At 42.3% G+C, this 16,666-nt stretch overlaps 1 protein-coding gene across 1 annotated transcript; it reads right to left on the reverse strand.

Moving 5' to 3' along the window:
* Positions 1-1,911: 1,911 nt before the first annotated feature.
* On the reverse strand, positions 1,912-15,282 carry TBPL1 (TATA-box binding protein like 1). Its single transcript, XM_075414014.1, has 7 exons — positions 15,117-15,282; positions 8,654-8,840; positions 7,928-8,010; positions 6,952-7,015; positions 5,046-5,149; positions 4,857-4,951; positions 1,912-3,164 (listed from the first exon to the last, which is right to left on the reverse strand). Exons 2-7 carry the CDS (start codon positions 8,786-8,788, stop codon positions 3,094-3,096), a joined length of 552 nt encoding a protein of 183 aa, XP_075270129.1. The 5' UTR covers positions 8,789-8,840; positions 15,117-15,282; the 3' UTR covers positions 1,912-3,093.
* Positions 15,283-16,666: the final 1,384 nt, after the last annotated feature.

Below are 16,666 nucleotides of genomic sequence, written 5' to 3' on the forward strand. Positions count from 1 at the left end.
GGCATAGTTCCACTACTGGTTTAACTGCAGAGACCCCAATAGCTTCAAATACCTCCAAAAGGCGATGATGTTAGTCAAGGGCTTTTTAAATCACTATAGCCATAGTCTTAATTGTAGTCCTACAGACTTAGCCCCATACAGCCCCATAAATGGAGCCCTGATCATGCTGGTCTTGTAACACAGCCTGCACATCCGATGACGCAGAACTGGCAGTCACAACCTCACCAACTACGAAAATACAAGGGAAAAAAGGGACACGTCTCACAAATCACATCCCCGGATCTCTGAAGCCCTCCACAAAAAAAAATTGTCCCAAATCTAAAATTATTCGGTACCATTAACAAACTGGATTACAGAACAGAATATGCTTATTAAGTTTGCAGGTAATACTAAACTAGGAGAGACTGGGTTGGAATTCAGAGCTTCCAAATCCGTGAGAAGGGTCTGAAAAAAAGCAGGATACAATTCCAAAAGTGCAAATTTTTCCAGTAACGCTAATTGCAAGTCAGAGAATGATAAAATTGAGCTAGAAACTGCAGGAAAAGATCTGGTGGCTGTGACAACCCACAAGCTAGCAATGAGTCAGAGTTATCATTCCACTGGAAAAAGGAGCCCTTTGTAGGTTGTATAAATAGAATGAAGACTTCTCTCCGAGGAATGCAAAATAATCTTTTTATGGCGCTGCTAGCGAGCGCTGTGCGGAGTTTGCAGGGGACCCACCTGGAGAACCCAGGGACAGATGAGCAATGCTCTAGCAAACATGGCCACGTATTTGTCACTAACAGCTTGAGGCTTCCTTGGGGCTAGGAGGACAGGTGAACGCACATTTCAAGAAATCTTTTATTTGCTAGGATTCTCTTTCTCAACGCTACCCTGCAAGTTTAGCAGTGTGTTTTTCGGCTCCCTGACAGATTGTTACGAAGGCCTCACACTGCTAGCACGGATCTAAGCAGCACTTCAAAAGAAACAGTTCCCATTTTAACACACTGCAGCTTATTATTACCTTTCATTTTTGTTCTAACAGGCAGATTTCATACTACGTGACAGTGCTAACAAAAAAAGCAAAACGTTCCTCTTTCTACAGAGATAAGTTTAGGAGACACATGCACTTCATAAAAGGTCCAGAATTTCACTGGTAGCACTCAAGTGCCTTGCACTTTAATGCAAAAGAAAAAGAGGCAAGCCTAATCTAAGACAGCTATTGTAGTTACAACGGCCAGATCCTCATTCATCAGTTCACGACTACACTTTGTTCCTGGAAAACCCATTACAATTTTGTTCATTGTTCAAATACCTTCTGCTTTTTCTTTTTCAAATTGTAATAGTACACTAGCGTTTCCTAATGGTGGTTTGTCCATTGCTCTCCCTGGCTTTCCACAAAATCCTCGTTAGTGCCAGGAGTGCTGAGGCTCACATGATCTTCTGCACAAACTGGAAAGCCTACATACAGCAAGCATCCCTTTCTCCCTGCTCATTATCACAAATTCCGTGACCGTTGAACTCAACTTTGTGATTTCCTGGTTGTTAAGTCCTCTCTTTCCTACCTACACTGAGCTTCAAACACTTTTATGAATATATCACTGAAGGCTTGTGGGAAATTGTTGCTTCTTTCTTTTTGTTCTGATGGCTTTGGTTGAGCGTTTCCCACACTACTCCCTTCTTTCCGTAATTTCCACATGAAGTCACTACGGACAGTCCAAATTTCTATACCCTGCCCTCAGACAGATTAAATAAATTACGCTACACATTTGCTTCTTCAGGATGTTCTTCCAGCTTTCTTTCACAGCTCTGACTTCTGGTACAGTGACAGCTCACAGTTTACTATTTTTAGCACCCACTAAGGCTGTATTTTACCTGCAGCACACAATAGCAGGGTTACACTTCTCTTCAGGGAGATAGGGAAAAAAGACATACATACATTTATACATATTTATTGTATCTTTTTAAAAGTAGCATTTGCAGTTACTTTTAAGCATTCACCTCTCTTCTGCTTCAGATGTGCACTTATTGAGAGAAACATCTACTGGCTTCCAAGTCCAAGATTAATACCAATAATAATACATGCCAGAACCAAGCTTCACGGCTTGTTGGCAGCTCCTGTCATGAAAATATTATGCAGTGAGTGTAGAAAAGGTCTGTGTTAATTCCTCAGCAACAAGCTGGGGCCGGATTAGCGTGACCATACGCTCTCCTCGAGTTGAAGTACAACACCGCTTTCCTGAAAGCTGAAGCTCCCACAGTAACTTTTTTCCTTTTGCATCCAGTAGGTGGACAAGGCAGCTGGCTTTTCTACAGCAGCTTCTTCAGTTGATAAGATTTCCTCATCACCTATAGGAAAACACTTGCTGCTTTGCATTTAGAAATGTCTTCTCTTCACGTAACAACAAGAAAATACTTGAAGTCCGGCATGTAGTTAAGAGAATGGGGAACAAACCAAATTTCATCCTTGGATAAACATACGTAACTACTATAGATTTCAGTCTAACCCACGCACAAAGTTTTACACATTCTACAAACAGGAACAGAAGGTATCAGCAAAAGACTATTCTTACATTGTTTCAAATTAATTTGCAACTATACAATTTTAACTGTAATAGAAAAAGGGAAACAAATATAACAGAACAGGTATGAAGAGAAATATTTTCCAAACTTTTATTTGTGCACATTCATCAGGTGAAAAAGGTAACTTTTACAGCTTCTTTGGTGCCCAATATTTAGCATACAAAAATGTAAAAGATTATTCAAAAATAAAACACAAGCTCAAACTAAAAAAAAAAAAAAAATGTTTTAAAGGTAGTGCACATCGTGACAGCTTTGCTTATGAATACACAGAAATTACTGCAAAAATAAATAGAATGTCTTTTTAAAAGCAGCAATTTCGTATCTTGTAAACTTCCGTTTTTACAATACAGCACTGTTAAGAGTAAAATCCAAAAGATCTGGAGTTTATACTGTGGCCATGAGCAAGTAAAAGAGTCTGTATTCCTCTGCTATGGTTGGTCCAGTTTTCCTTTTTGCTTTTAGTCCAATGTGCAGCAGTCTTTAAAGGTGCTCGGTTAGGGAACCTAACCGTCAAGTGGTGAATTATAAAATTTATTTCCTGCTTTCAAACACGAATGGGTAAATCTGTTCCACAGCACTGGCAACAGCCTTTACGTTTGGCCCTGAGACACATTAAAAAAAAAAAAAGAAAGGCAAGAGGAAGAGAAAAATCAGGGAACTGGAAATTAAAACAACAACAGTATCTTTAAAATAACCTTAATATTTTTAGCTACTGCAACTTTATACTGCAGACAAAAATACTTTCTCCCCCATTTCTCCAAAATTAAGATGTTCCTCTGACCACTTTTACTTACAAGAAAAGACTCTTCACATTAAATCTGCAAGACGTTCTACACTGGTCAATGGCTAGACTACAAATAAATAATACTGTCATTTAATTTCATAACAACTTTGGTGCTTTTCAATTTACTGGCTTAAACAGTCAGCCCAGAGCAGGTGGCAGAGACTGAGTGGCAGAGGTAAAAGCAATACTTTTCCTTTTGCTGATCTTCTAGGAATTTGTATTGCTCAAAGCCTAGCCACTTTTATCTCTTCTTTTAAAAACCTACCAACAAAAACTACTCCTAAACAATGCTGCATTTAACCCAAGTAGGTTTCAAGCAAGGTTATTTTATGTTTGAAAATAACAGACTATTACTTTCTAGTCTGGATTTTACAAATAGCTCCACCATTGATCTCAGGACATAACCTGCAAGCCAGGGAATGACTGCTGTCTCAGGATGAAGCATATGAAGGTTATCTAACATGATCTATCAGCATTTGGGGAAATAAAAAGGAAGAATGACCTAGCAATGCTTTCTAATGGTACCAGACCATTTTATGCAATGAACAATCAAGACTCATTAGGAGGCTGACAACACACTCTGTGAGCCTCTGCAGTAATTTCAGATTACCAAATCTGATGGGAGTTTGTCTTCTTCAGAAAACACTTCTCCCAGTATCTTGTGAGAAACTTTCCCCATAAAGCCTAGGTATTTATTAAGGAATGAAGATGTAAAAATAAAAATCCCTACCCAACTTCTGAACCAGCACCTGAGCTCTAACCACAGGACACAATTCCCGCTGAAGTAAAAAAGTGATGGTTTTTGGTTCTGTACCATTTGAACAGGTATTCTCTAAAAAAGCCTGACTTCTTATATCTGGAAACCTGTGGTGGACACCTCACAGGCAAACATAACACAGAATAGAAAATGAAAATTAGGAAGAGAGAGGAAAAAACATGGCATGCCATCTCCAAGACCCAGGACAATCACATCTCTGATTACATGGGAAAAAACCACTGATGCCTGTGATTCAGGTGGTGGTTCTCTCTCCGTTAAGCTTTAACAGAAGGGAGCACCAGTCTGAAGAACCGCAAGTATTGGTCAACTTCAGTTATGACAAAATGCTATGCTATCCTATATGTTTCCATAAATCTCCAGTCTGGAAACTTCTATTTATGAAAGGGATGTTAACACTACATGCAACGTAGTTTACAGAACTATGAAGACAAAAAAAAAAAGGAAGGAAATTCAAATATTGAAATAAACAATAAACACCTGTATTCTCAAGTCCTATTTCACTTTTGTTTCTATAAGAAACAGTCTATGTACATTTAATCAAAGTAGTTTTTGAGCCTACCAATAATAACACTTTCTCTACAACTCTTCTAGCCCTTCTACTCAAAAACAATCTACACAAAATCCCTTCAACATATCTTTTGACTGTTTTAAACGTCGTCCTTTCCTAAACCTACTGGCCCTAAAGTTAAATTATCCCAACAAGTTAAATATTTATTTTTGACATAAAAATACCTGTAACTGTGATACTGCCTGTGGAAAAAATCTGTAAGGTAGCTCTGAGAGTTTTTAATCTGTAACACACAGCAGGATGAAGTTCTGGTTCATAGCTAGAAAACAAAATAAAAGGTAAAAAAGATAGATTTAGACCTGAAACAGCTTTAGTAGTATATAAAAATGTAATTCTTTAAAATCCTACTGTACCTCGCATGAGGTCTGTTATTCTTCGTAAATTCTGGCAATCTGATCTCAAAGGGCATGTTGCACACTGCTAAAACATTCACAACTTTAAAATCTGTGAAAATTACCTTTTCAAAAGAGAGGAAAAAAAACATTAGAAATTCAGTTTACAGTGAGGCAGATGTATGGGTTGCAAAAAAAAGTTTGAAGAATATTAGAATATTTTGATGAGACTTCAAAATGAAAACCTTGTAAATGATGCATTTCCAATAGGAATCTAAACAGTACTTAGTGGACTTCAGTTGCTTACTTTATCCTTCTATGGTACAGTAACTGTTGCACTCTATACTTCACAGTTGTATTACATGGTAACATTACAGTTTAAGAATGAGACACAGAAAGAACTTGCTGTACTAAACACCTCTAAACTGAAAATAAGCTAAATTAAATAGCTCATGTAACATCAAAATAAGCAGAGAAAAAGCTTAAATGTCATTCTCACAAGAATCTAATGCAATTTGAAAACTTCCTTAATGCCTTGTTGCTATACATCATTTTTATTAAAGCTAAGAATAAAAAAAAGGCAAAAATTGTTTTGTTTCAAATATCCAGTGGCCAGTATGGCAACCCGTTTTTCTACTCTGCTGCTCTGTGAAACCCAGCTCAAACTACTGGCTTTCAGTACCACTACTGGCTTTCTTTACTACAGTCCTTTTAGATGACAATAAAATAGCCAACAGACAATTCCTAAACAAACAAATGCACTGCAGAGAAGCCCATGTTGGCCGTATCACTGCAAAAACGCTTCTTCATTTTCTGAGGTTGCCTAAACTGAAAATGACCGTTCCTCAGTCAAAACTTTTTAAAAGGATACTACCAGTAGAAGCAACTTATCCTCACAGAAGGTCAACTATCAATTTAATCTTCAAAATATATTCCATACATATTATATACATATGGAATATATATATATATAAATATGTATTCCATGTGTATCTATTGCTCAGTTTTATTACAAAACTTGGTGCATCCACCCTGGAAGCACTGTTCACCTCATTGATTAAATGTTCCATTCCAACTTTAAGAAGCTGGGTCTAATGTATGCATTTATAATGGTAAGAGGGTCTAACTTCTGCTACGGTCTGATGCAGCATTACTGGGATAGCCTGTCACCACTGCCTTTATGTACTGCAATCAAAGGTAGCCTCTCTCTGCCAAAGGACAGCCACTGTGTCTATTTAATTGTCTGTCTGCAAACTGACACTGTGGGTAAACAGCACAACTGACTACCAGAAAGTTTTAGAGGACTAAACTGTGTCATTTTAAGTCATTCACATTGCTGGTTTTCAACCTTTACTTTGAAATGCAAGTGGCGGTTTTGACTCCTAATGTTAACCCAAACCCAGGAGGAAAAAGAGGGGTTTCATGTCCCAAGTATTTCATTTGGCTTATTTCCAGCTGTGCAACCTGACAGCGTGGAAGCACCTTCCCCCCGCCTTTAATCAAAGAGGCTCAAACTTGCCCTTAACAAGATGGTCACGCATCTGCTATTCCATCAGAAACGAGGGAAAATTATGTTCAAATGGCAGTTAGATTTATACTCTTCAGCACTCCTTCCAAATAAATCTTTCAAGATACTGTAAATTCTATCCAAGAAACATCTGTGGGTGGTTCATTTATTAAAACAAATTTTGTTGTTCATTAGCCAGTGAAGAAGCACTACTCTGAGCTGCCAAACGAAACTTAAATCCACAAAATAAACCAGCTTCTCTTTAACCAGCATCTGGAAAATGTATGCCAACACAAAAGGGGCATCCGAGTGAAAATATGCTCACTGCTAAATTGCTATGCTCCTTCATTTTTATTTCTTTCTAAACAATGGACTACCAGCATTGCTTGAGTCATACAAGTCCTTTTTCATTAGAATTACCTGAAAACCTAGTTTCTGTAGACTACGAGCTAATCGTCTGGCACCAAATTTAGCTTCTTCTTCACTACAAAGGAGAAAGAAAAGAATCTAGCATTAACAGAAATAGAGTATATATTTGTGTGCACACATACCACAACAGCTACTCAGACTACAAAATGAACTGTTATATCATGTAGCGCGTGAACCATGATCACATGGACAGCCTTCATTTTACTCTACAGCACATATTACATTTTAACTATCTATAGATATTCAAATGGAGTCCTTTATGCCCTGTTTGAAGAGTATCTTGGCACTTGGCTCCAGCTGAAGTAGGAGATGTATTTTGATCATACATGATACTAAATAATTTTAAGAGACAAATATAATGACGGGTAGTCTGGAGTTAACATCCTGAACAATCACCTTCCAGTTTGAGACAGAGATCATACACAGAAAGTATGCAAATTTACTATTGTACCTTATCCTTACTCCATAATGCAGACATATCTTAAGGGAATTCAGCTGTTAAGAGCGAGTCTCAGATGTATCTGAACTGAAAGTCTGCTTTTGCTTCTTTCCAGTCCCTCAATACTGTATAACTTCATCAAATTCAGGTGGGTTTTCATGAAAGAATAAGAGATATCCTTCAAAAAAGGTCATCCTTTCCCAAGTTTCAAGTTCTGGCTAAAAACATAGCATTCTTAAAAAGTTCTCAAATGAAATCTCTAGGATTTTCTTCATAAAGCAGTCTTTCCTGCTGGTCTCCCAGAAGGCTGAACTGATGTTGCTTAAGATTTCAACTCGGCCTGAGGCAGACACTTCACACAGAAAACTTCCTCCCAAATACATAGCTTGGCAAGGATCTACATGTCATCCAGTGTGAGTGACTCTTAACAGTGGCAAGTACTGCCTCTTGCCATCTTCTTCATTTACAATATTATATTTTAAAATACACAAGAATTTACAGTGAGAGAATGAGTCTTTGTGAACTCACCTTGTGGCTCCTGTGCAAATAACTTTTCCTGAGGACCAAATTGTGGCCGTAATCCTAGGTTTCCTAAGCTTCATTAATACTTTCTAAAAAGCAACACAGAAGTGGAAGAATTGGGAATTAGTTGTAGTTCAATTTCATACTGGGGGGGGGAAGACATGGGTACACACACAACTATGAGACAAATCTAACTGTTACACTAGTAATACGTCCTTTATTTTTGATAGCCTTGACCTGTTCCTTCATCTCTTTCAGCAATTAAAAAAAAAACCCAGCTCCCAAGAAGAGCAAAATAAAGGTGGAATATCTCAGCTAGTGATTCAGTGTTCACAAAACAGATTAAATGAAGAGATTTTCCTCTGAGTAAAAAGCTGAAAGCCACGAGCATTGTGCTCGTTTTTTTCTTATTACAGTGACTCCCACATTGCTGACTCTTTATCAGGATGTATTTTCTTGACAAAACCATCAAATTTTGGGGAGGCAGAACTGACCCCGATCCATAAGAGGTTGCATCACATACCTTATACTCAATATTCAACTCACTAGTTGCATTACCCACGCCCCTCACTGTACATTTAGTGCATGACAGACTAAATGCCTATCAAGACAGAAATACAGAAATAAAACTATCCTTTTCTCCATCCACCATACACCGCTATCAGGCACAAGAATGTTTAGCTTAAGGAACATTCGTAAAAAAAGGTAACTGAGGTGTGTTGAATCTCTTACCCCAACATCACGCTTGTATATCACATTTGCTCCCTCTAATGCAATCTTCCTCAAGTTTAAATGACATCTTGTTCTAAAAACACACACTACGTTTGTGATTAAAATGTCCAATGCAACATCACTGTCCGCATCCATTGGGGTGATTTACAACTCAGTTTTCCCACCAGCTCACCACGAAGATCACATCCTAAGAAAAGAAAACGATAAAAATTAAACATATCAGTAAAATATTGCCTATTAACACCATTGTATACATCCATTCCTTAAAGGAGACAAGAAGCAGATGTGACTACACTGACTCATTTAAGTTAACTGTGTGTGGGGAGAGGAGTTGTCTGCATCTTGTCTGCTAGAAAATAGCAGGTTACTTCTTTGAAGCCATGTTGCCAGACTTAACAGAAATAAAGTGTGTATACATACATATATATAAAATATTTAAACTTGCCAGTTAAATATGTTACAACTCTTACCAACTGCATTAAGACACAGTGAAGATTACTGAAACTTTTTCCATAGGTCCAATGGATAATCTTTGCTCAGCTTATTTGAGGATGTCATTAGACACCTCAGGAAAATGCAGTTCTCTGACTGCTGAAGTTGATAACTGAACAGCTTGACGTATGCGTTGGAATGGATGAGCCTGCTGAATAACCTTGAACTAACACGGGTTACACAAACTGCAGTCTGTAGACAGCCTGCTACCACAGCTTTCCTATCTTCATCCAGCACTCATGGCCTATTTCTCCCAATATCATAGCATGATGTGAGCTATACAAATGCTCTGGTGGCAGCGACAGCCTGGGCTGAGCCGCAACAGCCTCACACCCCCTCCTGCACTGCCCACGGGAACTGCACACAACGAACGCATTGTATGCGCAGCGTAGAACCCAGCGTTTCGGAGGAAAAGCACGAGCAAGGGTGAAGGTAGCGGACGGTGGCCCAGCGCGCGTGCAGCAAACCCAGGGCAGGCAGGCAGAGTCCAGGCTGCCCGCACACGCTGATGGCGACACTCCTGACACGCACCGCACCGGGGAGGGGGATCAGACCATGGGGAGCTGGGCTGCTGCTCAGCGCAGCCCCACACTGCCCCACAGCACTCCGGTAAGCAAACCAAAGCCAAGACAGCAGACATCTCAAATAAATCTCAGGTGAAGTATTTGGGGAAAGGAGAGGGGAAGAGAGCAAGAACAGTGGTATGTAGTGAAAAGGACTTGTATCAAAATACTATAGTTCACTAAGGAATTCTTCTGTGTAAGAGAATGTAAAAATCTTGGTCTTACTCCAGAAGAAGTAGCTTAAGTAGATCATAGCCTAAGAGACAGAGGCAATATTATCTTCATCCATTCATCTAAAATTTTAGTAGTATTGTATCCAAAATGAACACAAACGAAAGCAAAGAGCAAAATCAACGAAAAATAGTCAGATACATGAAATGCTTTACAGGGTCATTGCCATGAAGAAGCAGGGACTACGCATCAAGAACAATAATATACCTAACAGACTGTAATGCATTTATATCACTTTACATATTTTTGCCTTACATTCTATATGAAAAATCTTCAAGATACAAAAATAACATTATTATCAGTATTGTCATCTGACTACGACTTCCTAAACATCATGCCATAGTCTCTAATCGAGAACTTGCTCAAGGTGCGTCTTTGACTACGACTCACTGACAATAGAGAAGGAATGAACTACAAGGCAGACATGCGTAATGTACTGCATCAACCGCTGTGATGGTTGCTGCTTCTACTGTGCAGCTGGTTCCTGGCTGAAAGAATTATTCTGTAATTGTTGGTTTGTCCAATACAAGAAAAGGCAATACGGGTGCTAACACAGAAAAGAGATGAAGAAACAGCAAGAGAAAACCAGAAAAACCAAAGGCTACATGTGTGTGTGGGGGGAAAGCAGGCAAAGAAGAGAACAAACAGTAACTAATTAGTATTCCCAGACCCTTTTTTTATTTTCTAACCAAAAATTATATGAATCCTCAAAGTTAGAAATGACTTGTCCCATTTGGTTTTGATGGACTACTACAGATTGGGTTAGCAATTTATGGCACCGGATCCAAAGACAGCACATGTGCAGATTTTGAACGGCACGCAGGCAGGGCCGACACAGAGCAAGGAGCTGGAACCCGTGGCATCTTGGGAGAGGCATTTGTTTTCCACCCTGGCTCCAACTCCTGGCTCTTGCTGAGTTCACTTACTGGAACCCAGGAATGATTGCCGTGTAAGAAAACAAGATACCTCCAATCAGCAGCATCTCCCAATTAGCAGCAAGGTTCTGCTGGCACCCTCAGTCTCTACATTCTGAAAGAATAACACCGTCATGCATAACACTCTTAAAAGGTTGCTAACCTCTAAGCAAACCATAATACGGTACGACAATGTCCCCATAAAACTCTGATGGCTTGTCTTAAACAGATCCAGGGAGAATAGTCACGTGCTCTTTCAGAACAAAGGAAAAAGTGGCTGAAAGAGACGAAAATTACAATTTAAAAGGAAAAGATCTATCATTAAAGTGGGATCTACAGGAAAAGAAGAACATTAATATGCTGTGGAGCTGTCAGTAAGGATGTTTTCAGCAATTACGGTGTATCTCGGTTAGAACTGCAATCTACTTGCATAGATTTTAATGGGAGAAAAATTACACAATAGTGTGCCTCCATTTTCATTAGCCATCTTCTGAAAGTTCAAGACAACAGATATTTAGGGAGGAGCTTCTTAATTTGAAATTTAATTTGAGCTGTAGCTAATATTCTAGACTATGTTTTGTGACATTCAGTTAAAAAGGGACATAATTTGTTATAGAAACAGTATCTGAATACAATGTAAAAATACTGAAAACTGCCTTTAGTCTACTTTTGTGTTACTTGATCTAACAGAAGTGTTGAATTGTTAAGCTTTTCACTCAAATATTAATTACCAAGTTTTTCTCATTTGTACTGAGAAAACTCTTTATTTGCTGCTGCTAAATACTACCCATGTTCTTCGAGAACCTGAATCTATGTGTCAACAATTTTGAATACACCCATTCCCATTTAGTATACAAATCTAGTGTTAACCTCTTCCAAGGCATGGTTTAGAAATATTGGGTAAACCAAAATGTTTCTAGACTTGGATACCTCTGCCCAAGCAGTGAATGGGCACAACCTATTACAACCTCTGCCTCAAGCATTCATTTTAGTGTCTCACACTGTACTAACAACAAAGAAAAAAAAAATCTACAGAAAAGACATCCTGCTTTCTTGGGGAAGTCTCAAAGAAATCCAAATTTACAGGAACCATGTGAACAGAAGCAAGCTACACGCTTTTGAAAAATGATAATATATGCACTATATAAAAAAAAAAACCCGAAAAACATGTTTATAAAAAAGGTGTAACAGTGTTCTCTTTGAAAAATTACAAAAAAAGAAAGGAAGAAGGAAGGATGTTGTTGTTCTTTATACACTTCAGTAGCATCATTAGCTGGAACACAGGAGTCCCGAGCAACACACCGATCCTCCTCTTTCCCAGTTTTCTCTTGTCTTCTGTGCTATTTCTACACGCTGCTGTATCCCTACTGCATAGCCCTGACCCATGATGTTATTTCCCAAAACCTGAATTTCTGCATTTGTGTCCTATCTGCGAAGCGGGGCAAATAATGCTCCCATGCTTTTACAAACACATTTTGAGATCAAGCAACAGCCTTGCATATAAGCCGGTTACTATTCCACATTTATGCAGTTACACTTGCAGAAGAGAGGGACTGAATAGAAACCAAACATCTGGTTCTTTCCAGTTCTTGCACATTTGCAAATGCTAAGTTGATTTTATTGAGGTCAGCTTAGGTTTTGTTGATGAATTTTGCCCAAAAGTTCTCTCATCTGAACCTTAGAATTTTGGCAGCTTAAATCTCATTTGTAAAATTATGTTTTGTCAGTTAATGCTAATTTGATAACAGGCTAAAATTGAAAAGAAAATTGTCTACATGTGCAGCATTTCTTTTAAATTATGTCCTTCGCTCAGCTTTCTCCAGCGCAAGAAACTAGCCAAGTGTGATTTCAAGTTCTCTTGCAGCAGCCAAACACATTTTTACCCCAACAGGATAAAAAAAGCTTAAACACATCTCTGCAGAAGTTTGTATTATCAAGGAATTTTTAAAGTTTGTTCTTTTAACACAGATTGCAGATACATTTGGAATATTACCCCAAGAAGTAAAAAAGAAGGAGGGGAAAAAAATATAGATAGGTGAAGCATGATAATGAACACAAAAACAACAACAAAAGTTAACTAAAGGATATTTGACACTGTAAAGCCATGTATTCTATGCTGAAACGAGAGACACTTCCTACAATAAGAAATACTTTGGAGGAATGAATGAGCACTCAAGTTCTTAAACAAAGCATTACCCTTACATCCCCAGTTAGGACCGTGGCCACACTATTTTAGGTACTATATAAACACACGTGAAGACAAACACCAGCACTGAAATCTTACAACCTAAAAAAAGCTAGCGCACTCTGTCTTCAAAAAGTTCCAAACCAAACCGACCACACCATCATCATCAAAGAGAGAGGAAAGGCACTTGGGATGGGGTAAATAAACAAAGTATTATTTTAAGCTTCTGGCTACCTTTGATCCAAGAAACTCAGAGCTATAAAGGTAGATGAGGGGTATCGAACAATGGTTACATTAATGTCATAACAGTTTAATAAACACCCTTTACACCAGCAGCCCAAGCATAAGCAACTTCTACTGGTTATTTTTAACCTTGCTCCAAAGCAGTTCGCCAACTGACCAACCTCCCGAACACTTCCAACAGCCCAGCTGAAGGATAGCTGTCACTACTGCGCCACTAGGCACTCATCAAACTAACGCCTGAAAAGCATTTCTGACAAAGTTCACAGGAACCTCCACATGAGTTTTCCATATGACAGCAGAGAACGCACAAAATAAAGCCCATCGGGAACGACCAGTCAGTTACATCCGCCCACTGAGGGTGCGTTTTGTGTTCACGCCCTCAGCAAACAGGTCCATATGAAACGCTGTAGGTGACAGACCTCTCAAATCTGCTTGAATTCTTAGATACGATACAGTCACAGCAGCAGACGAATGACTCCCCACAACAGACAGCAACACAGCTACTACCGCCTGTATAGAAAATCCTCTGGTCCGAACAACTTTCTTAGTTGCCACCACTGAGCTAGTGAGGCACGCTTTTACTTTTTGTTGTCTTTAATGGAAAGTTAAAATTGTCCCTAAAGCAAAAGGCCACCCTGAGGCTAATATTCTCACCTTTCAAGATTTGCACAGTCATGACTATTTCCTACAGAATGAAACAAATGTATTTTGGAGAAGAAGAAAATTTGCAAATACGCATAAACCCAGTGTCAAAGGTAGTCTCTGTCCAATTAGACCGATGCACAGAATGATGATACCAGCTATGCCATAAGCAAGTAGGACACAAATGCCCAACACTGCTGTAAAATCTCTTGGATGAGCCTACCGCACCCCCATCGACCTGGCTGGGGTCCTCCAACACAAATCCAGTTGCAGGAATAAAGCCAAACAGTTTACAGAACAAGAGACCAGGAAGTGTATTTTCAAGTAATTCGTAACAGGCCATTTTCCTGAAATCCTTCTCACCGAAAACGTCCGTTCATATTCTGAGCAAGATTCACTTGCATCCAATTTTGTGCCGTCTCTCCCTTATAACATCCAGTATAAGCCAAGCATTAAGAACAATCCTTTAGGCCTCTACGATACGTGGAAAATTGTCAGAAGTATGACAAAAGCCTGAACTGAGAGGTTAGGTGGCCATTCCGGCTTCAGAAAACATCATGAGCAAACTAAAAACCCATCTTGCTGTTACAGCATATTGTAACAGAGCAGGTAAGCCTCTCGTCCCCCTCCCAGGCAAACACTCACCACCAGCTCGGCTGGACGGCGGGAACAGCAGCGCTCTCCCTACGCGCACCCCGCCGGGGGTAACCCACTACTTCCCTCCCCACCCTCCCCGGCCCCGGCCGAGCACCCCTCCGGGCCGGCCGGCCCAGCAGGCACAAAGAGCGGGCGCACGGCGGCCTAGCCACGCCGGTCCTCGCCGCCCGGCCCCGCCGCCTCCCCCGGCCCGCCGCTGCGGGTGACCGGGCTCTTCCGAACCTCCCCGGGGCATGGAACGCTATTTCGTTGCCCGGGTTGCCAGGCAACCGGTGCCCCCTCGGGGAAGCCTGGCCGGGTGCCGGGGAATGGGCCGCTTCCCCCGGAGGATGCTCTGCCCCCTTCCCCTCCCGGGCACGGCGCCCCCAGCCGCGCACCTCCCCCCTTCCCGGGGGGCGACGGGGCCGCGGCGAGGCGGGGGACGGGGCGCGGGGGACCCCGGGCAGGGGCCGCAGGTCCCGCAAGGCCGCGGCGAGGAGGAGGAGGAGGAGGAGGAGGAGGAGTAGCGCGGCCCGTCGGCGGGCAGCAGCCGTTACCGTGCGGGCGGCGGCGGTCGGGGCGCGGTGCCGGTGGCTAGGCGCCCCGCCGCTGGGGCCCGGCGGCCTTCCGGGTCCTGGGCCGACTCCCCTCGACAATAAACGCCCCCCGCCGCTGCGGGCATAGACGCGGAGCCGGCTAGAGCGGCCGCCGGAAGTCACTGCGGTGGGCGGGGAGGAAGGGAAGGGGGGGGAGGGGAAGAGCCGCGCTAGCAGCGCACTTCCGCTTTCGTCTGCCGCCCCCTCAGGCGCGGCGGGCTGAGGGCGGTGGCAGCGCCCGCGGCGGGGGACGGGCGGTTCTGGAGCGCTCCGGGCCGCCCCGCCGTGGCCTGATCGGGCAGTGACCGCCCGGGCCCTCGCTTCGCGGCCCGCCTGAACCCCCCCGGTTGCTTCAGAGCTCCCTGGGGAGCTGCCGAGGCCGCGCAGCAGCCCGGGAGTTTGTTTTCCCGTCGGCACAGCGGGAGGGCGGGCTGCGGCCACCCCGCAGGCCCCGGCCTGCGGCCCGGCTGCCGGTGGGCCCGCGGTAGGCGGCTGTGGGCCAGCCGGTGCCAGCCACGCCGCCCGAGGCAGCGCCGCTGCCAGCGATCGGACAGGGGATCCGGTGCCGTGTGGGGATCAGGGGGCGAGGGCGGGTGCCCCGGGGCTCGGCGGGGCTGCTCCCCCTCAGACCCCCCGGCCGCGCTGTGCCTGCGTTGGGACCCGCAGCAACAGCTTGCTGCCTCTCTTGCTGCTCTGTATGCCCGTGTTGTGTCGCTGCCTCGTACAAATGCTTTAAAGATTTTGGGTTTTTTTTAAATTTAAGGTGGCGTTGTTCGGTACTGAAGAGATAGCCTACAGCAGTGAACTGGGTTACTTTGGTGTGTGAGCAAAGTGACCCCAAATGAAACTGACCCCAAGAGAAGCAAAGATACGAGCAGGTGACTGAGAAGCCTCAAATGTTTCCCAATCCCCTGAGGACTGCTTGGCTCTCACCATTCATTTTGTGGTTTTAATGTTGAAATGACTAAAGTGAGACGGCTGCTTTGCACTCACCCGCTGTGCAGCTTGTTTAGTCGTTACAAAGTGGGCATGTGGTGCACGCTTCCAGGAGGGTCGGAAGGGGACAGGCAGACACAGTGGGGATGGCTGGGGTGGCACTGGGTCTCCCCGTCCAGAACGGTCCTCCTGTAACCAAGGTGATGGAATTAGTTAATCATAAAGCACGAACAATGCTGCTATGTCCCTTGTACAGCCCTGCCCATCTGGACATTAGGTCTGGGAACAGAGGGTTTAGTCCCTAGGTAATCGTTAATGTTAAACAATAATGGTGAAGGGGGATTTTTAATAGAAATAGCGTTACGAAATAGTTAAAGATGTATTTGTGGTACCTATCTATTGTGTGAATTAACTGAAGCAAAAAGTCATACATCTCCCCCCAAAGAAGTTAGTTTTAATTAAAACCAGCAGGTGCCTAGAACTGGTCAAGACGACCCGTGCTGCAGGGACAAGAGCCAGAAGAGGACTGAGTTTGCGCAGAAACTGTGATGAAGAGGATAAGCCTTCATCTTGGG

Source organism: Opisthocomus hoazin, chromosome 2 (assembly GCF_030867145.1).
Source record: "Opisthocomus hoazin isolate bOpiHoa1 chromosome 2, bOpiHoa1.hap1, whole genome shotgun sequence".
In the NCBI taxonomy this organism is placed as follows: domain Eukaryota; kingdom Metazoa; phylum Chordata; class Aves; order Opisthocomiformes; family Opisthocomidae; genus Opisthocomus; species Opisthocomus hoazin.

Bases quoted from the DNA above. Each gene is read 5' to 3' on its own strand.
- TBPL1 (XM_075414014.1), bottom strand. From the start codon at position 8,788: ATGGATGCGGACAGTGATGTTGCATTGGACATTTTAATCACAAACGTA. The intron at 4,952-5,045 runs GTACAGTAGGAT...TTTGTTTTCTAG, and splicing joins AATAACAGACCTCATGCGAG to CTATGAACCAGAACTTCATC. The intron at 3,165-4,856 runs GTATTTTTATGT...AATGTGTCTCAG, and splicing joins AGGCAGTATCACAGTTACAG to GGCCAAACGTAAAGGCTGTT.